The sequence below is a fragment of the Podarcis erhardii genome (genome assembly GCF_964252035.2).
Source record: "Podarcis erhardii genome assembly, chromosome: 4".
In the NCBI taxonomy this organism is placed as follows: domain Eukaryota; kingdom Metazoa; phylum Chordata; class Lepidosauria; order Squamata; family Lacertidae; genus Podarcis; species Podarcis erhardii.
In genome coordinates this window covers 23,470,383-23,491,339 of record NC_138508.1, presented here as the reverse complement: position 1 = coordinate 23,491,339, position 20,957 = coordinate 23,470,383, and the positions used below count along the sequence as shown (strand labels likewise).

The following is a 20,957-nucleotide window of genomic DNA, read 5'->3' as shown; positions in this document are numbered from 1 at the left end:
TTACACAGAGTCACCTAGTTCAGTAATATCTACACTAGTGGTGAGGAATCTCTGACCAGAAGGCTGATGGATTGATTGATGGATTGATGTACCACCCTTTGGGGGGAGGGTCACAGGCGGTTTACAGCATAAACACACAAAAATACGCAACATAATACAGTGGTGCCTCGCAAGACGAAATTAATTCGTTCCGCAAGTTTTTTCGTCTTGCGAGTTTTTCGTCTTGCGAAGCACGGTTTCCCATAGGAATGCATTGAAAATCAATCAATGCGTTCCTAAGGAAACCGCCTTCAGTCCAGGTCCGGGGACAGTCTGTCCCCCAACCTCTTCTGAAGGCTGGGGGGGGGGGACAAGGGCTTTTCTTCCCACCCCCAGCATTTTAAAAAACCCCGGGACAGCAGAGGACTTCTCCGCTGTCCCGGGGTTTTTTTAAATGCTGGCGGGCAGCAGCGCTGCCGCCCACCAGCATTTTAAGATCGCCCCGGACAGCGGACTTCTCCGCTGTCCCGGGGCGATTTTAAAGCCCCCGGGAAGGCAGGCGGGGGGGAGCAAAGACTTTCGCCCCCCGCCAGCCTTCAGAAGAGGTCCAGGACCTCTTCTGAAGGCCAGCGGGGGGCAAAAGTCTTTGCTCCCCCCCCCGCCGCCTGCCTTCAAAAGCCGTCCGGGAAAGCGGAGAAAGCGCTGCGTTTCTCCGCTCTCCCGGGAAGGCAGGCAGGGGGGGGGGCAAAGACTTTTGCCCCCCGCCGGCCTTCAGAAGAGGTCCAGGACCTCTTCTGAAGGCCGGTGGGGGGCGAAAGTCTTTGCTCCCCCCCGCCGCCTGCCTTCAAAAGCCGTCCGGGATAGCGGGAAGCGCTTCCCTGCTATCCCGGACCGCTTTTAAAATGCTGGCGGTGGGGAGCAAAGCCTTTCGGCCCCTGCCGGCCTTCCTGGACCTCTTCTGAAGGCCGGAGGGGGGGGGGAAAGGCTTTGGTCCCCACCGCCAGCATTTAAAAGAGGTCCCCGGAGATTTCCCTATGGGCTTTCTTCTTGCAAAGCAAGCCCATAGGGAAATTCGTCTTGTGAAGCGCCTCAAAAAACGGAAAACCCTTTCGTCTAGCGGGTTTTTCGTCTTGCAAGGCATTCGTCTTGCGGGGCACCACTGTAACAAAACAAAACAACCCCTCCCCAATGATCCCAACTTGGACTGTGAGGCTGCTCCTCACAACCCACACCCACCTGCCCTATGCCTGATGCTATAGGCTGATCAGCAGTTACAGTCACCTGACGCTGTTCTGGATGGCCCTGCTCAACTATCAGACATGACCTGTGGAGGGTGGTGGACTGAGGAATCTGGCCTGCCAGCCAGATCTAGTTCCCCCACCGCTAGAGCCTGCAGTGGTTTCAGAAATAGGTTCTTCTCAGCCCTGAGGATGTTGGGGGTTTGACCAGGGACCTTCTGCCCACAAAGCTCTATGGCCCTTTGAACTTTCCAGATGTTTGGGCTCAATAAAGTCTTCTTGAGGAGAGACGGAGCAAAGTGAATCACCACCAGTGCTGCTGCTGCTGCTGCTGCTGTTTTTGGGATTCTCCTAACGCCCTCTCGCAAACCAATTTTTTGGGGGGGCATGAAGGAGGAGGGGGGAAAGCCCTGCTGCACAAGCTTCTGCAGAGCTTCCCTTGGCAGGGTTCGTTAGGTGAATCCCACCCATTAAGCTCAACCAAGAGTTGCTTGACTCTAATGCCCCCAATCCCTTATTCCTCCACTTCAATGATAAGCATGGGGTGAGGAACGCGTGGCCCTCTAGATGTTGCTCATTGTCAGGGACGATGGGACATGCTTTACAGCGACATCTGGAGGGCCACAGGTTGTCCATCCCCGTAGTTAAGAATAACTGATGCCAGTGAGCATGAAGGTTGACTGTGCCTCAAAGCAGTGGAGGGTATGGGTGTATGGAAAGTGAGGGGGAGGGGGAGAGAGATCTTTCGACCTTGGAATTACATACTTACCCAATGGCCTTATCAAACTTTTTCTTCTCCCATTCAGCCTTGCTGAATTTGCTGAAAAATAAAAAGCGGAAGTTGCTGTTCAAATCGGAAACGGGTTTCTCTCTCTGCATGGTAATCGTGAAAAGGTCTATCGACTTGGTATCATTTTATTCTTGGTGTTGTGGATTTTTGTATTCTTTTAAGCTCTGGAAGATGTAAACTTCTGTAGCCAACCTAACCTGCTTGCCTCGTGCCCCAATCACATGCTCATCAGTGCAGTCTAAAAAGAGGTCTATGCCTTGGATATTACCTGTCAAAGACACCTTACGTATACTCTGTGAAGCCTTTAGAAGGATAAAATACAGTAGAAGGATGGGCCAATTCTGAGATACTGAAGGATGGGGAAGAATCAGCGGAAAACTCTGTATTCCTTTCAGCCCTGGGCAAGGTGGACTGCAGTCTTTGAAATTCAGTAAACCAGATGTGACCCAAGTCATTTGAAACTAGCCCAGGTAATCAGCCAACACTGCTACTTTAGTGAAAAGTGATTGGGTTGGTGGTGGACACAAATCAAGAGGCCACCTACTATGCTTCACTGCTAAGGTGTTTCTAACGTTAGGGATGTAGGCCGGCGGGGGCCGAAAGGCTTTGCTCCCCACCGCCAGCATTTTAAAAGCGGTCCGGGATAGCAGGGAAGCACGCTGCGCTTTCACGCTATCCCGGACCGCTTTTAAAATGCTGGCCGTCGGGAGCAAAGACTTTCGCCCACCGCCGGCCTTCAGAAGAGGTCCTGGACCTCTTCTGAAGGCCGGCGGGGGGCAAAAGTCTTTGCCCCCCCCACCTGCCTTCCCGGGATAGCGGAGAAGCGCAGCGCGTTTCTCCGCTATCCCGGACAGCTTTTGAAGGCAGGCGGGGGGGAGCAAAGACTCCGCTGTCCCGGGGGCTTTTAAAATGCTGGCGGTCGGCAGCAAAGCCCTCCTGTCCCCGGAGCTTGCGTGGCGGGAGGTGGGGAGAAGGGCTTTTCTTCCCACCGCCAGCCTTCAGAACAGCCTTCTGAAGGCTGGCGGTGGGAAGAAAAGCCCTTGTCCCCCCCCCCCAGCCTTCAGAAGAGGTTGGGGGACAGACTGTCCCCGGATCTGGTCTGAAGGCGGTTTCCATAGGAACGCATTGATTGATTTTCAATGCATTCCTATGGGAATCCGTGCTTCGCAAGACGAAAAACTCGCAAGAAGAAAAAACTTGCGGAACGAATTAATTTCGTCTTGCGAGGCACCACTGTACCATCATTTTGGCTAATACACGGCCTTGGAATTTTCCTCTTTCTTTGATGTTTTTGCTATTACAGCTGCCACAGCAGGGGCTGTGTATATTTTTTTCAGACACACTAGAAAGCACCAAACAGTACAAAACACACCTGACAGCAATAATTAAAGCCCCACCCCACCCCAAAGCACGAATCCCACTTCACAGATTAATAAAATATCAACACATTATATTTTTCATTACCAACAACAACATCTCAACAGCAACAAAAAGGCACTCTAGAAGATACGTGTCTCTAAAATTATTTCTGGGTCTGGTAGATGCTTTTTATTGGAAAACTACATGCACAGACATGCACACAAAGAACGACAGGGGGATTTGCCGCACCACAACTTTGCCACACAGAAAATGGAATATGGTTTTATGTAAAAGTGCAGAAACGCAGTAATACACACAGTCCTGAATTCTAAATCTATTTTGTCATCAAAGCCTACACCTTTAGCCACCATTTTCTTTCCCCTCTGTGCTGAATTTATTTATTTTCTTTAGTCCAGGTTTGGACTTCTGTGTGATTTTTGAGGCTTGCCTTTCTACTTTGGCCTATTTAAAGAACTAAGAAGTGAAAAAGAGGATTGCATTCTTCAAGGAAAAACATATACAACCCTCACTTCTCTCTCTCCTTCTCCTCCCCCAGATTATATAAAACTAATGAATCTTCAAGGAAATGGTGTTTAAACTAGACTGGAAGAAATGGCACTTAAAAAGGAAAGAAAAAAAGAGCACATTGAAAACACCAATAGCTTGTGGTATATTTTTTGTTGCTTGGCATTGCTAGGTGAAAATTCTAAAAATAAAGATGCTTCTGTACTGACTCAGCTTCATGGAGTGCAGTGTTGTCTTAAGCATCTGTTAATAGGCGTAATCTATTAGTCTTCCACACAGCGACAGACAGTATGGCATAATGGTCAGAGCGCTGCACTTTGGGCACCTGGATCAGTGTCATTCATCTTACCGAATAACCCCTTTTGGGGGAGGGGGGAATACCCTAAGTGTCATAAATTCTCCTGCTGCTATCAGACATGTCTAGAAGCTGCGGTGTAGAAATTATCACTGCACTGAAAAATATCACATCTGGAACTGCCCTCAGCCACTGTCTGTTTGAAGGCATAAGCCCTTCAGGAGGCTGTCGACATTCTTTCCAGCTCTCCAGAATATTCTAACTAGTTCTATGCCATCTGCCTATTCTTGTGACCTTGGTACGAACATAGTGCTGCTCAAACGTTTCGGTGGTACTCTTGGAACGAAGACAATGTGCGCTTCTTCTGGCTGGGTGTGTGGCTGATGAAATTGCACGTGAGGGATTCATGTATAATTACTGTGCCCTTGGACTCCCTATTCCACAGGAAATAACAGAGGTGATATCTGGCATTAGATAATGTAATGCTTTTCTGTGCTTTCCCCTGGTGCTTGCTGTTGGTTTTTAAGCAACCTTTTTTTTCTTTCAAATTTAAGATAAAATTTGGTTTTGTTGCTTTAAGACAAGACTACTCAATTACATTGAAAACAGTAACATAAAAAGAGCCTTGGAGGATCAGGCCAGACTGATCTAGTTCAGTTCTGTATTTCCAAAAGCGACTAACTAGATGCTTTTGGGAAGCTCAGAACCAAGGCATAATAGTGATATATACAGAGAGCCCCTCCATAAATCATAGAATCATAGAAATCCTTTTTACTGTGCATTCTTGATTATTTATGCTCATGCTAGCTATGTGCAACTCCACTTTCAATATTGTTTGACCTGCAAAGATTACAGGGTGGGCATCCTGCTCTGTTTCCAATCAGTGCATAAAACCCTTTATGACATAGTATTTCCAGGGTTGTTGTTGCTTTGTCCTGCTTCTGTTGTGCTATAGTGCGCAGGACAGCAATAATGCTGTGACATTTGGAAAGCACTGCAGAACAACTGATAAAGCAGAACTGTGTGTGGATGACTCAGTATAAATACACCACTAATGTGTTGTTATTGCATCAGTGACATGCTACAGAATGCACACTTCTCAGCCTGTTGCATGGCCCTTTCTCGCTATTGCTGACCAGCAACTGAAAAAGAAAGGCCAACCTGAAGGTTCTATTGGGCCACTGTGACTACTAGTAGCTATTGCTAGCTTTATCCTCCATAATGTTACCTTACCCTATTTTGAAACCATCTAAGCACGTGGCCATTGCAGCACGAGATTCAATTATGCTTTGATCATGTGTTCTCCCTTTTTCATAGTAAGGTCAGCCAGTCAGATAGGTACTTTGAAGTGTCCCATGTGTGAAAAATATATCACGGTCCTATAAGGAGGAGGCCAACTTATTGGTTGCTAGTAGAGATGGAGATGGTCCAGGAGGTCAACTGGTTCAACCCTCTGCCTGATGCAGGAATTCCACAGATACATCCCAAAGAGGTGGCTGTCCTTGCCTCTGCTTGAAGACCCCCCAGGAAGGAAAAGCCCACCACCCTTCTGCCTCATTGGTCCAGTTGTCAAATTGCTCTTAATGTCCAAAGGTTTCACCCAGTGCTCAGACGAGATCTACCCTCCTGTAACTTAATCCTGATACATCTAGTCCAGGCATAGGCAAACTCTGGCCCTCCAGATGTTTGGGACTACAATTCCTATCATCCCCAGCTAACAGGACCAGTGGTCAGGGATGATGGGAATTGTAGTCCCAAACATCTGGAGGGCCGGAGTTTGCCTATGCCTGATCTAGTCTTCGGGTGGAAAGCAGAGAGAAAGTCTTTGCCCTTTGCCACTTTGCCTTGTCTCCCCACTAAGGCTCTGTATAGACATTGTTATATTCTGGAATTATATTCTACATAGCCCACACATCAGCATGCTCTGGCTAGGGCTGATGGAAGTCTGAAACATCTGGAGGGCACCAGGCTGGCAAAGGCTGTCCTGGAATATATATTTTTCTGCTTTAAGTTTTGAAAGGATTATAAAAGGCAAAAGGAAAAAAAAAAATACCTGAGCTCCTCTTTAGTGACTTCCCTTCATTGTGAAAGATGGGGGCGAAAGGGAAAGGAAAAATAAATAGCTTAAAAATCAATATAAACTTGGATTAAATTTTATGTATTTAACAGTAAAATCAGACTGTAGAACACATGGAAATGAGGCATTTTATCTCTCTAATCTTAAGTAACAGTTCGAGAAACACAATCTTTTATGTTAACAGTAAAAGAGATGCTGAATTATTACAAATAGGATTTATTTATTCGAGGTGGCTGCTATTTCCAGCTTCAAAATGTTACCTGTATTTTGGTTGAAGGGAGTCAGAGAGGATTTGCTGAGCTGCAGCAGCATCACATTCAGCAAAATATCTGGAGAAGAAAAGCACATTTGAGAGTTTTACAACATCGCTCCAAACATCTATAGGTACATTTCCTCAAACTATATGCAGATACAGTGGTGCCCCGCAAGACGAATGCCTCGCTAAATGAAAAACCCGCAAGACGAAAGGGTTTTCCGATTTTTAGCGGCTTCGCAAGACGAATTTCCCTATGGGCTTGCTTCGCAAAACGAAAGCCCATAGGGAAATCTCCGGGGACAGCGGGGAACCCTCCTCCCACCGCAAGCCCCGGGAAGAGAGGAGAAGCTGCGCGCCTTCCCCTCTGTTCCCGGACCTGTCCTGAAGGCTTGCGGTGGGAGGTCCGGGAACAGAGGAGAAGGCGCGCAGCTTCTCCTCTCTTCCCGGGGCTTGCGGTGGGAGGAGGGTTTTTCCTCCCCACCGCCAACATTCAGAAGGCTGTTCTGAAGGCTGGCGGTGGGAAGAAAAGCCCTTCTCCCGCCTCCAGCCTTCAGAAGAGTTCCCCGCAGGGCTCCCCAAGCTGTGAATGTCTGCCGCGCGCGAGGGGCGCTCTGCTTAAGAGCGCCCCTCGTGCGGGGCAGCAGGCTGCTATCCGCAGCTTGGAGAGCCCTGTGGGGAAGTCCGGCAGGGCTCCCCAAGCTGCAGATGTCTGCCCCACCCGAGGGGCGCTCTGCTTAAGAGCGCCCCTCATGCGGGGCAGCAGGCTGCTATCCGCAGCTTGGAGAGCCCTGTGGGGAAGTCCGGCAGGGCTCCCCAAGCTGCAGATGTCTGCCCCACCCGAGGGGCGCTCTGCTTAAGAGCGCCCCTCGCGCGGGGCAGCAGGCTGCTATCCGCAGCTTGGAGAGCCCTGTGGGGAAGTCCGGCAGGGCTCCCCAAGCTGCAGATGTCTGCCCCACCCGAGGGGCGCTCTGCTTAAGAGCGCCCCTCGCGCGGGGCAGCAGGCTGCTATCCGCAGCTTGGAGAGCCCTGTGGGGAAGTCCGGCAGGGCTCCCCAAGCTGCAGATGTCTGCCCCGCCCGAGGGGCGCTCTGCTTAAGAGCGCCCCTCGTGCGGGGCAGCAGGCTGCTATCCACAGCTTGGAGAGCCCTGTGGGGAAGTCCGGCAGGGCTCCCCAAGCTGCAGATGTCTGCCCCGCCCGAGGGGCACTCTGCTTAAGAGCGCCCCTCGTGCGGGGCAGCAGGCTGCTATCCGCAGCTTGGAGAGCCCTGTGGGGAAGTCCGGCAGGGCTCCCCAAGCTGCAGATGTCTGCCCCGCCCGAGGGGCGCTCTGCTTAAGAGCGCCCCTCGTGCGGGGCAGCAGGCTGCTATCCGCAGCTTGGAGAGCCCTGTGGGGAAGTCCGGCAGGGCTCCCCAAGCTGCAGATGTCTGCCCCACCCGAGGGGCGCTCTGCTTAAGAGCGCCCCTCGTGCGGGGCAGCAGGCTGCTATCCGCAGCTTGGAGAGCCCTGTGGGGAAGTCCGGCAGGGCTCCCCAAGCTGCAGATGTCTGCCCCGCCCGAGGGGCGCTCTGCTTCAGAGCGTCCCTCGCACCCGGCAGCAGGCTGCTATTCGCAGCCTAGGCAGCCCTGCAGGAACTCTTCTGAAGGCTGGCGGCGGGAGAAGGGCTTTTCTTCCCACCGCCAGCCTTCAGAAGGCTGTTCTGAAGCCTGGCGGTGGGGAGAAAAGTCCTCCCCCCCCCACCAGCCTTCAGAAGAGGTCCGGGGAAAGACTGTCCCCGGACCTAGTCTGAAGGCGGTCTCCCTAGGAACGCATTAATTGGTTTTCAATGCATTCCTATGGGAAACCGTGCTTCGCAAGACGAAAAACTCGCAAGAAGAAAAAACTTGCGGAACGAATTAATTTCGTCTTGCGAGGCACCACTGTACCCGGTTTGTACATTTAAAATGTACCGTATGAACCAGGTTTGGCAAACATGGTTTTTTTTGGGGGGGGGGACTGACTCTTAACTTCTTATTTTAAGTTATCATATTGTACATCTTACTTTAAACATGTTTCAGATATTCCTGATATTTTATGTCATTTATGTTTTACAACCCACTTTCGGGTATTTTGTATGCTATGATATTCTACCTGTACAGATGTTGGTTTTGTTCTGTTTGGGCCAATGACCAATAATAAAGAATATGTAATCTGTACGCTTAAGCAAGACAGTCGGTCTTCTTTCTGTGGCTGTGAAGCTGCCATGTGCTGCTACACTCTTTATCTTACATATTGCAATGTGTGAAATAGACTCCTATTAAAAATGATCTAAATAAATGCATTCATGCATGCTAGGGACAAGGAAAAGCTCCATCAGTGAGCGTATTTGTTTGAGACATTATGGGGGATCACAGATCAATGGCAAAATTAACCAGCCATGTGAGAGAGAGAGAAAACGAGAGTGATGAGAGACGGAAATTGAATTGCTTTCTTAAAAACTGGATGCCTCAAAGAATATTGTCTTTAAATACACAGGATTGGGGGAACTTCTGGAACAGATTTTGGGATGTGTGAGGAGAAAGGTAAACATAAAGGGACCCCTGACTGTTAGGCCCAGTCACGGACGACTCTGGGGTTGTGTAGCTCATCTCATTTTACTGGCCAAGGGAGCCGGCGTACAGCTTCCGGGTCATGTGGCCAGCATGACTAAGCCGCTTCTGGCGAACCAGAGCAGCGTACGGAAACGCCGTTTACCTTCCCGCCGGAGCGGTATCTATTTATCTACTTGCATTTTGACGTGCTTTCAAACCGCTAGGTTGGCAGGAGCTGGGACCGAGCAGCGGGAGCTCACACCATTGCAGGGATTTAAACCGCCGACCTTCTGATCGGCAAGCCCTAGGTTCTGTGATTTAGAACACAGCGCCACCCATGAGGAGAAGGAAAGCCCAATTGCTGGGCATGCAGAATGTCTGCTCATGAAGCACTGGATATAACTGGGTTGTGGATAATGTAAAATAAATTGTTCCTAGAAAAGAAAAAGAAATTACTTCTCATCAAGAGGGATGAAAAATTGCAGCAACTGTGGTAGGAACCTACAAGCTATCTAGAATGACAATTGCCTTAACAAAGCCTGAAACATATAAGCAGGAGGATAATTTATACCTTTAGGTTCAACCTTTAAGAGAAACAGAAATATACTTACAATAAGTTATACAGCCCCAGGAGGCCCATTCCTCTGAAATCTGTTTTAGGATCATCGCCTTGGAAACCAATTTCACACCACTGCTTGGAAATCCGGGCTTCCAATGGGAAATCAGGTTTCAAGCATTTCCATAGCTACAGGAGGGGGAGGGAAAAATCACAGGTATGTTACAACTCAGACCTTCAATGGATTGACATTTCTGAAACTAGTAGTTCTCTATGGGATTTTGCCTTCATTGTTATGCATTGGAGGAGCCTGGAGCAAATACAGATTGAGGAAGAAGTATTCCTTAGACATAGCAGACATTTGAAATACTGCCTGCTGGAACCCCCCCCCCCCCCCGCTCTTTTGGCCTAATGTAGAAATGGTGTAAAAACATTGACAAGGGCTCACTGGGCATATTCACTGCCTCTGCATAAGTGGGGGGGGCCCCTCAAGTTTATTTGGTTGCAAATCTCAGTGCAGTTTCAAAGCACTAAGGCGATTAGCCTTCTTGATTCTCCAAGGCTTGAGAGATTCCCCCCCCCCCTTAAGCCAATTTCACAAGGGCACAAACAAACAAGGAAATAAAGGAGACATATACAAGTGCTTTCAGGAAGGAGAGCAGATTCAGGGCCCCTCCGCTTCACAGCCCTACCCCCAAGTAAAAATTCATGCTGCCCTAAGAGATGCGCAGCAAGAAATGAAGGGGTGACTTTAGTAATATTTAGTATTAGTAATATTAGTAATATTTAAACCTTATTCTTTACTATTATTCTTTACTATGGGCTGTGCCCCTGCTTGTGTTGCTTGTCACCTCTGTCTAGCTAATACTGTCCCCCACTAACTGCCCCCCTTACCACCTCTGGCCAAAAACTCTCTGCTGACAGGACACCCAAACCCCAATACTTTCCCCTCTCCTTTGGCCCATCACAGATTTCATTCCTGTCATTCCCTCATTCTGAGGAAAAGAAAGATTAACACCTTCATCCTCCAACACTCCTCTTCCCTATGGATGTTTTAAAAGTAAACAGTACAGTGGTACCTCAGGTTACATACGCTTCAGGTTACAGACTCCGCTAACCCAGAAATAGTACCTTGGGTTAAGAACTTTGCTTCAGAATGAGAACAGAAATCGTGCTCCAGTGGCGCAGCAGCAGCAGGAGGCCCCATTAGCTAAAGTGGTGCTTTAGGTGAAGTACAGTTTCAGGTTAAGAACGGACCTCCAGAACAAATTAAGTACTTAACCCGAGGTACCACTGTATCAGAAAACCTGATAGCAGGTCTCAGGCAGCCTACATCATTTTACCAGCACATCCCCTACGGGAGATGTAGGGAACCTGGGACAAGGGGAACCAAATCCGGCCCTCCGAAGTCTGTCTCCAGACCACTTGCTCACTGGCCCTGCTTCACACCCACTATGTTTTTGCATGGGTGGAAAGTGTCCTTGATAAGGCCTTTGATTGTCTGCATGGAGCATAGAGAGGGGTGTGAGAGTGTGCGCAGAAACTAGCCAAATGTGTCAAGGTAAAAAATTATATTTGTTGCTCTGCCCTGTTTTGCCTTCTCAGCACTGGCATGTGGGCTCATCAGGAGAAGCCTTGTTGGTGATGCCACCCCTGGAGGCTGCACAGCTGGCCCTGACCTGTGGCAGGGCCATCTCGGTGGTAGCTCCCCATTTATGAAACACCTGCCTTGGGTGAGGTGCATCTGTGTCATGGACTGGTTGGATGCAGAGGAGGGGGGAGGGGGAAACAACTGGGGAACCCCCAAGGGAAGAAGGCTCAGGGCCAGGGGATTGGGGGTGGTGGTGATGGTAAGTGATCAGAGGGAGGAGACCAGAAGGAGATATCGGAAGCTGAAGAGGTAACAGGGCTTAGTGAGTGGGGGGAGTCTGTGGCAGAGAGAAGTGCAGAATCAGAAGCAGGAGAGGACAGAGGTAAACACAGAAATGAGCTGATATTCTGAACAGGAGAGTCTTTATTCTGAGTTAGCGTCTCCAGAACATGTTTGTCTTGGAATCTACCCAAGGGCATGTGTCCCCTGGCAGATTAATTCAGAGGGAATGTGGCCCTCAACAAAAGAAAAAGGTTACCCATGCTTAGCCTAAAAGGTAAAGTGACCCCTGACCATTAGGTCCAGTCATGGCCGACTCTGGGGTTGTGGCGCTCATCTCGCTTTACTGGCTGAGGGAGCCGGCTTACAGCTTCTGCGTCATGAGGCCAGCATGACTAAGCCACTTCTGGCGAACCAGAGCAGCGCACGGAAACACCGTTTACCTTCCCGCTGAAGTGGTACCTATTTATCTACTTGCACTGTGTGCTTTTGAACTGCTAGGTGGGCAGGAGCTGGGACTGAGAAACGGGAGCTCACCCCGTCGCGGGGATTCGAAGCACCGACCTTCTGATCAGCAAGTCCTAGGCTCTGTGGTTTAACCCACAGTGCCATCTGCGTCCCTCTACGCTTAGCCTAGATCATGCTAATAAATAAATTGGAGGTAACAAGCTGTTCTCAGTACAGACAATTGTGCGGTCAAGCCTTTTGCGGAGACTGGTTTCAGTTAACGGTCTCTCGGAATGTAAAGAGCTCTTTGGAAGTGCGCCTCCACAGTTTACCTTCAGAAGCATTTCTTCATGCTGGGGATCCTCAGAATCATAGGGCTCTCTACGCAGTTTTTCCACCTCTGCAATCAAATTCCTGTACCCTACAATCTGTAGGAGGCAGGCCTGCAGAGAGACACCTAGCCTAGAGTGAAAAGATGACAAAAGGTAAGAACACTACGCTCAGTAATTTAGCTTTGCATGATTGACATTACCTCAGCGTGGAGCTACACTTTTATCCTTTCCGCCATTCATGAATGTGAAAAGGCATGCTCATTGAGGCAATGGAACAGCAGTTCTGAACCTATGTTGCGCTGCCTTCACTGATAGCAGAGAAGCTTTGCCACAGGTGATGCCCACGGCAGGGAGAAAAGCGAAAGAGACTATTGACATCGCTTCCCCTAAGGTCACATCATTTTCAAAGCTCCCTTTGACAACTATGCTCTTTGCTGCTCTCCCATAAGCCTTCACTTCCAGCAGACCTGATTTGCTCTGTGCCAAGTGGCAATGGAAAACCTGGTGTGGATTTTTGTGTGTGGAAGGGGGACATGCTGCCCCACAGTTGTGGCTCAGGTCTACATGGGAAAAAACCCACACCATATGGTCTAGAAGCCTGGATCCTTAATTCTAGGGTAGATAAAAACTAATAGTTTAATGATGAGGAAAATGCTTCTGAGCATGTGCAGAGCGCACTTTTCTACACATAATGTAGGAGTCAGGCCTGGTATTGGAAACAGATACCAATCATCTTTATAATAAGTGAAGCCCTGAGTAGGGCACTATTTTTTTTTGGGGGGGGGGGGTCGGGGCTGAGATTGTAAATACAAAAAATATGCATGTTTACCATCCCTGTTCACATGAAGAAATGACACAGGCAACATAAAGATGGCCGGTGAGAACGTAGGCTGAAGGAGAACTTCACACACAACCTAGGAACAGGAGTAGTTCTGTCGCAAGGTAAAAAGGTAAAGGACCCCTGGACGGTTAAGTCCAGTCAAAGCAACTATGGGGTTGCGGTGCTCATCTTGCTTTCAGGCTGAGGGAGTCGGTGTTTGTCCACAGACAGTTTTCCGGGTCATGTGGCCAGCATGAGTAAATGGCTACTGGTGCACAGAGGACTGTGACGAGTGCCAGAGTGCACGGAAACACAGTTGACCTTCCTGCCACAGCGGTACCTATTTATCTACTTGTACTGGCATGCTTTCAAACTGTTAGGTTGGCAGGAGCTGGGACAGAGCAACGGGAGCTCACCCCGTCGTGGGGATTCAAACCTCTGACATTCCGATCAGCATGCCCAAGAAGCTCAGTGGTTTAGACCACAGCCTCACATCATGGATATATGCTGGAAACTTGGGATGATGTGGCTCAGGTGGCTAAAGCATGGTCAGAAATCTGGGTGTCAGTTTCTGTGTCTGGCCTGTGTGTACATACTGGCTCATTTCCACCTTTTACAAGTCATGGTTCAAGAAGGTGCAACGTCTTGATTAATAATGTGGTTGTTACAGGTGGGGCTTTGCCTCCAGATCTAGTTGTACCATAGACATGAAAGGGCTGAACTGACAGAAAATGAAACCAGACCAAAAGTCACCTGTGATCATCAGTGGGCACAACTAAAGAATCAAAGCACACAAGACTGTGAACTTATGTGGGAAGACAGACCCCCCAAAGAGATGAAGCACACAATAATTTAAGCACACAAAATACCATATTTTTCGCTCTATAGGGCACACCTGACCATAGGGCGCACCCAGTTTTCAGAGGGGGAAATCAAGGGAAAAAATATGATTCCCCCCCCCCCAGCTCTGGGAGCACCTCCTTGCTATTATGGGAGGTGGGGGAATTCCCCCATCTCCCGCAAAAGCCCACAGGAGGGAGATGGGACTGACTCAGCCCGTCAGTCCCTTTTCCCTCCTTGGGGAAAAGCCCGCAAAAGCCACACAGCCTTTAAAGAGCGTGTGGCTTTTGCATGCTTTTGCAGGAGGTGGGGGAATTCCCCCATCTCCCACAAATCCCACAGGAGCCACGCACCCTTTAAAGAGTGTGCGGCTCCTGCGGGCTTTTTGACCGAGCTAGTAGGGCTGGCGGTGAGGCGCTGCTTCCCCCCACTGCCAGCCTCAAAACCAGGTCGGGGAGCAGCGCGAAGGCTTCACGCGCCTTCCTGCTGCCCCCCGAGCCTGTGGGGCTGGCGGTGGGGAGAAGCGCTGCTTTCCCCCACCACCAGCCTCAAAGAGCAGACTCTCCTGGCTTCAGCGAAAGCAACGCAAAGCCTCCAGAGCGCAGGCTTCGGAGGCTTCGCGTTGCTATCGCTGAAGCCAGGGAGCCTGCATTCGCTCCATAGGACGCACACACATTTCCCCTTAATTTTTGGAGGGGAAAAAGTGCGTCCTATAGAGCGAAAAATATGGTAGCTTTTGCTATCCCACTCCATTCACGCGAACTTACTGCGGGTTTACATCTGGATTAATCCTCTTCAGTTCCATGATGGCATCTATAGTTTTTTCAATAGCATCTGGATGAACACTGACTGAATTCTGGAGCAACTGGAAAAAATTTTTTTAATGCACATTGGTCACTACCACAGGAAGTGAAGCACTACAGGAACAACAGAATGCAACTTTGTGAGAAGTATCACAGCCAATGTGGTGCCCTCCAGCAGTGGTGGCGCCACAGATCTAGGCTTCTTTGTATGCATGCGTCATACTGAACATGGTCAACTGTATCAATATGTACACCTCATCCCTCCCCCACCAAGTCTACTTTTCTGCAAACTGCATTGAGGTTTGTTTGTTTGTTTTGCAATTGAGGGATGTATAAATCTCATGAAATAAACCAAATTAGTAAGTAAATTGGCACCAGGTCAATAAGTGCCTTGGACAAGTCACGGTTCCTCAGTCTCTCCTTCCATCTGCTAAATGAGGTAAGTAGAGAGTTGTAGAGGAAAGTCAATCTTTCCATTTCCGTTTCCTTCCAATTCTCATTTCTGCAGTCTTAAGTAGGTTTACTTGTGTTTGTAAATTTTTTACAAAATAAAAGTCTGTTTGGAAATTGGCATGCAATATTGCGTACATCTCTCTCCCAATACAAGCACCATTGCATTCCCACAATTTTCCCCATGAAAGAATGCATTTTTGTACATTGCTTTAACTACTCAAAGCATTTTTGGGCCTGCATTGCAAATTTGGAGAAGTATGAGTTTTGAAGGAGAGTTGTGTTTGGTTCAAATATTGGTTCGGGAAATGCAAATTTTATATGTCTGCATTAAAATATGAAAGATACAAAATTGTCTCCCGGCCTGAGCAGTGTCCTAACTCAAAAGGGTGTTGGGAGGAAAAATGTGGAAAGTTGCAAAATGCCTGGCATCTTAGAAACTGAGGTACAAAGCTTAGCAATATTCCTTGATGGTCTTAAAATCTGAGTAGATTATTCTGTATGATATCTCGCTAACATATGCTTGGATAAAGACTATGACTAATGTTCTCTTGAATTTTATACCACTTTTCAGCGTACAAAACATTCTGCCAATTACTCTCTCAATGACGCTCTCAGACAGTGCTTTGAACAGGGCTTAGCAAGACCCATCAGTTGGTGGTTGCGTGTTGCTTAGTCGCTTTCAGAGTGCTGTGCATGATAAGAGTTTGGAAAGGGTCTTCTCAAGACCTGACAACCAGCTGACTTTGGGTCTTGTTGAGCACTCTGCAGCCCGCATGGAAGCCAAGCAGGTTGGTAGAGGAGGGAACAATACAAATATCAGCTCCACCTCCCCCAGCCTGCTCACTTGCCTAGATGGAATTCAATGCACTCGCCTGCAAGGTACTCCTAGTTGCCTCTGGCAACCAGGCAAGTAGTTAAATGCAAGGCTGCATGAATGGCCTAATGTGGCTTTGTATGTTGGCAAGCAGGTTTTCTTGCTTGTAAGCCTGTGTAAGCTGCTAATACAATCGGTCAAACATGGAGACAAAAATACAAATATTTACTTACCTTGTTTTTTGAACTTCTCAATGACGATTCTGTCAAGAAAACATTTTTAAAACTTTAACTTCTATTAGACTTTTTGCATCTTCAACAACACAGCCAACAATGAAAATACTATCACAAACCTTTGTAATTCTCTCCTTCCAAACTTTCCTCTTTTCTTATGCAGTTATAAAAATGTGTAGCCAAATCCCCACAAATAGTGAAGAAGGTTCTCATACTGATACAAACGAAAAGGCAAGCTATATTGGTTTAGTAACTGTCAGGGAACTGCCATCGGAAGAGCAGGTGGTGGAAGGGCTCAAGGAGGTTAGGAGAGACTTAACCGCAGAGGAGGGAACCAGCAGGGGGAGAGAAGGAGCTCCGAGGGAAAGGGAGTTGGAGGGATGGCTCTGGGACACTTCTAGCGAAAACAGTAAGGAGGTTTCAGGACCTCCTATAGGGATACCCACACCTCGCCGGAAACTGTCACGCCGAGAGTCCAGAAGACGCGTTTCCGTTAAGGAGCTTTTATGTTGGAAGAGATTCCGCAAACGCCCACTGTCGGATTCTGCCAGCGATTGAGGGAGCCATGCTTAAGGGGCTCCGCTACAGACAGAGCTTTGCTAATCTGGGCAAACTCTGAGGGACTAAGCTTTTACGCACAAGCAGCTCATCATCCCATCACAGTAACGTAAAATGTGTTAGCAATTGACTGGGTATGTTGACATTCTGCTTGAGGCTACAGTTTAAAATGCAAGTTGAGACCTAAGCTAATTTTAAAGCTATACTGCAGTGTAATCTCTCTCTCTCATACACACAGCAATTACGACACAGAACAACATTAAATACCAGAGCAATGGTTTCAAAACCACTTACCGATTTTCATAGTTCTGCCAGCACCAGGCTTTGTGCTGTAGCAGATCCTTTGCAACTCGCAGCGTCCCGTCAGTTTCCTCGCCACGAATTTCAGGCAGCGCCATAAGCATTTGCAATAGAAGTACAGGCAAACCTGGACAAGCATTCTGTCAAAAGAATCCTTAGAGTGAGAACTCAAGGAAAGCTCCCGAGGTGAAGCAAAGTCCCCTGAAAGAGTTCCATTATTCAAAGTTATCTTTAAGAAGATGTCTAACACACACCATACTACTGGGGCCTACTGTCAGGAGTAAGGATGTTCAAAAACAAAAGAATTAAGGTTCCGTTTAGTAAATGAGAGCCTGCTAGCCATTCTCAGACAAAAGGCATGCTGCTGCAGTTGTACATCTAGGGTGATTCACATCCCACTACTATAAGAATTTGGGGTGGAGGGCAGGAGGAGGTACTATAGTTTATACTTAGAAAACGGTTCAGTGGGCTGATTTGAAATTTGGTACTGCATGAGAGGTAAGTCTGAGGGTGATCAATCCTGAACTTAAGGTAGAAAGGATAAGAAATGATTTATTCTAAACAACCGTTTGGTGAGAGACTTCTGCAGATGGACAGGAAGTGTGTGTTTGAGGTGGCTATTCCCGGAAACATTTCTCCATTTGTACGGTGTGCTTGCAGAAATGGGTTGTCGTGACATGTCAACAGGAACACCTGGAACGTGCTTTCCTCTAACAAAGCGTAAACATTTTGCAGCTTTTATTAAAAAGCCGTTGCCGAGGCTAATGATAGTCAGTGGGATTTCATAAGAGCATGGCCCACACATGCTCAGTATAAACCTGTTCTGAGAGAAGGTGAAGTGGAGGGAGTGGAATGTTGAGAAATGAGAATGGATGATGAGAGCAGAGTGCACTGGAAAACGGCAAGAACGTGTGAGCTTCAGAAAAGGACTAGTCTATGTGAAAAGGGCTGAAGGGCAGGAATGCTAAGTTGGTTTGGATGCAGTTCATTAGAGCTTCTAATCAAGAGCTTCAGTCCGTAGGGTCTGGAATGAATTTTAGCGTCTTAGGTTGGCAGAAGAAAATGGTGCCCCTCAGGAAATGTCAAGGACCTTGTACAAAGTGAACACTTGATGTAGTTTCAGCTGAAGCCAAGAGAGCCACCAAACAGGAACTGTTCTTAAACCAACAAGTAACAGCATAGTACACAATACACACAACCACCCTATGTCGATTCTACTCCTGATGGCTGACACAGCACCCAGTCCTGCCTGCAGATGGTGGTGTGTCATAGATACCAGCACAATGAAGATTGCACTGATCAGAGGTACACTGGACACCTGGTTCAGGGCTGGGTAACCTCTGGCCTGCAGTCCATATTTGCACCGTCAGGACTTCCCATGTGGCACCAGGCATGGGGCAGGTAGAGATGTGGCTGTTTCTTCTGTAGATAGCAGAACTGAACCCCCGTCACATGAGCTGATATGTGAGTTCAATCCTGCTTGGTTCAGTTGCCTGACAGAGTTAATCTTATGCACCCAAACCCTGAAAAGAGCAGGTCTGAACCCCTGCTTTGTTGCTTTGAACTGAGCCATGGGTTTGGTGTAGCAAATTCAAACTCAGGTTCATGGTCTGTCTTGCTTTACACAAACCACGAGCTGTAACCAAAGTCTGTAGGCTCATAGTTTGTCAAGAGAAGATAAACCAGGTTCAGATAATATGCTAAGCCAAACCATGGCAGAGCAGAAGTGGAGAAGAAGAACAGCGGCCCAGATGCCATATCTGGGAGCCTGCATTGTCCGATCAGCTTATCTTAAGTACCAACATCAGTCAAAGTGGAGCCAGTAAGATATATCACATTGCTTCTGCAGGACAAAAAAAGCTATTACAGAACACAGCTCACAGTGGATACTACTTAGAAAGCACTATATTATAGCCAGATATCTAAAGTAAGATAATATTCATTTGGTGGGTACCTTTAAATGACACACTACTCGTCCATCTTAAACTTATGACATTGGAGATCTTCTTTAGGAACAAGAATGGAGAGTTAAAAGTATGGAATCTTTTGTTTTGTTTTACAAAAAATAATTCTTGCTTGTAGAAATCCTGCAATGAAAGCACACTATTCATGAAATGGATTACACTTTAAGATGAGCTGACTTTCCTAATTCCACTAAGATTACAAATTAATGCCTTTTTTAAAAGAAAAGAAAAGAAAAGAAAAGAAGAAGAAGCGTTTTAACAAGGCACGCCATTTTCAGAAAGAGGACTTAATATTTTTAAGAAATTAGAAAGTGGGCCAGCCCTTGACCAGCACTTTCCCTTTCCAGCACAAACTCAGCTTGGCTGCAGGAGTTGCTGGAAGGAGGTGTACAAGACGCCATCCAACCATCTTAGGGACTCCACTTAGGGACCACTTCTGTAGGGTTTCATCGTTAGCCTCTTCTTCTCCCTAAGATATCCCACAAGGCAGAAGAGGTTTAGGATCAGAGTTTTCCTTCTCCTAGATGAGCTACTTTCCCAGGCTGATGAGCCCCATCTGCCACTCAATTCCCTCTACAGCATCTGCACAAACCACCTTCTTGACCATTGGACCCACTATTGATCTTAATCTGCCAGAGCCTGTCTTTGCATGCAGGGGAAGTCCTTAACTCACATTTGAGACCCATTGGCTACCCTTACCAAGTTTGGCCAGCCAGTTGAAGCCGTTCCCGGGGTGTGGCTGCTGTCACATGCTGACAGCTTCTAGGACAGGTATAGGCAAACTCCGGCCCTCCAGATGTTTGGGACTACAATTCCCATCATCCCTGACCACTGGTCCTGTTAGCTAGGGATGATGGGAATTGTAGTCCCAAACATCTGGAGGACTGGAGTTTGCCTATGCCTGTTCAAGGACCCACAGGTGAGAGCTGAGAGCAGGGTGGGGACCAAAAGTGGACAAACAACCCCGGAAGTATGTGTCCCCTACCCAGAGGTACTACCCCTCCGCTAACACTCCCGTACACCCCTTTCACACAAATCGGTAGTATAGCTTCTTCTTGCCCCAAGAGAGTGAGCCACTACTCCTCCAAGCGATGGCAGCTGTGTGAGCAAAGTCCACAGTTAGTTGGGTCCCTTGCTGCAGATTGGGGCTGTCAAAATATAAAGGTGAAGGAATGGCTCACAACATATAATGTGCCTTGACACAACTCTTTCATCCACCCACAGACATTATGAACACAGCTCTAGGAAAGCCAAGCTTTAGGCTTAAACAGGAAGTGACAGAGAAGGCAATCATTTTCGCTGCTAAGGACTGGTGTAATAAAGTTTGCTGAACCGCACACATTCATTATGACACTCCGATTAGCTTCATTTATGCTTCAGATAGAAAGCAGGAGCTTCCCTGCTTTCAGAAACCTCTTATAAATTTCAGAGTAAATGAATATGCAGATATGACCAGATCCAATGGCTTTTACAGGCTTTATATAAGATTGTCAGTGAAGGAGTCTGCTAAAAACCTGCCCTGGGTATTATGAAGAACGGGCTACCTTTCTCAGATGACCTTCTTCTGCATGTTTCTTTGTTTCCCTCAATATTGTACTAAGTAGTAGCCAGATTCTCAGATACAGAGATCAGTGATTTGTCTGTTTATCCATCTGTTTAGACATGGAAAGGCACTATGGCAACCGGAGTTCATAGCAGAGCAAAGTCGTTCAAAAACATTACATACTCTGCGGATCGTCCTCATGATGCAGCTGCCTCAATGATTTATTTCTCTAGATGTGAGCAGACTACATATCAGAGCTGCTACATACATCGAGAGATCAGCAGGCACCAAAAAAACTGCTTGGCAACGTGCAACGCAGGTTTTCAGAAATGCCACAAC

The 20,957-nt window shown here is 47.8% G+C and overlaps 1 protein-coding gene across 5 annotated transcripts in view; it reads right to left on the bottom strand.

The window, feature by feature from the left end:
• ELMOD1 (ELMO domain containing 1) overlaps nt 1-20,957 on the bottom strand; it is a 49,861-nt gene that overhangs the window by 7,734 nt on the left and 21,170 nt on the right. Inside the window, exons 2-10 of one of the 5 annotated variants that reach the window (XM_081860670.1) lie at nt 19,066-19,117; nt 17,106-17,251; nt 16,254-16,282; nt 14,718-14,815; nt 12,291-12,420; nt 9,697-9,830; nt 6,524-6,592; nt 6,240-6,263; nt 1,987-2,037 (exon numbers count right to left, since the gene is read on the bottom strand). In XM_081860670.1, the coding sequence (XP_081716796.1) occupies nt 1,987-2,037; nt 6,240-6,263; nt 6,524-6,592; nt 9,697-9,830; nt 12,291-12,420; nt 14,718-14,815; nt 16,254-16,282; nt 17,106-17,250 (680 nt within the window). In that variant the 5' untranslated portion in view covers nt 17,251; nt 19,066-19,117. Of the gene's footprint in view, nt 1-1,986; nt 2,038-6,239; nt 6,264-6,523; nt 6,593-9,696; nt 9,831-12,290; nt 12,421-14,717; nt 14,816-16,253; nt 16,283-17,105; nt 17,252-19,065; nt 19,199-20,957 lie in introns of all 5 variants that reach the window. The other 4 variants (XM_081860669.1, XM_081860671.1, XM_081860668.1 and 1 more) reach the window with 4 other exon arrangements.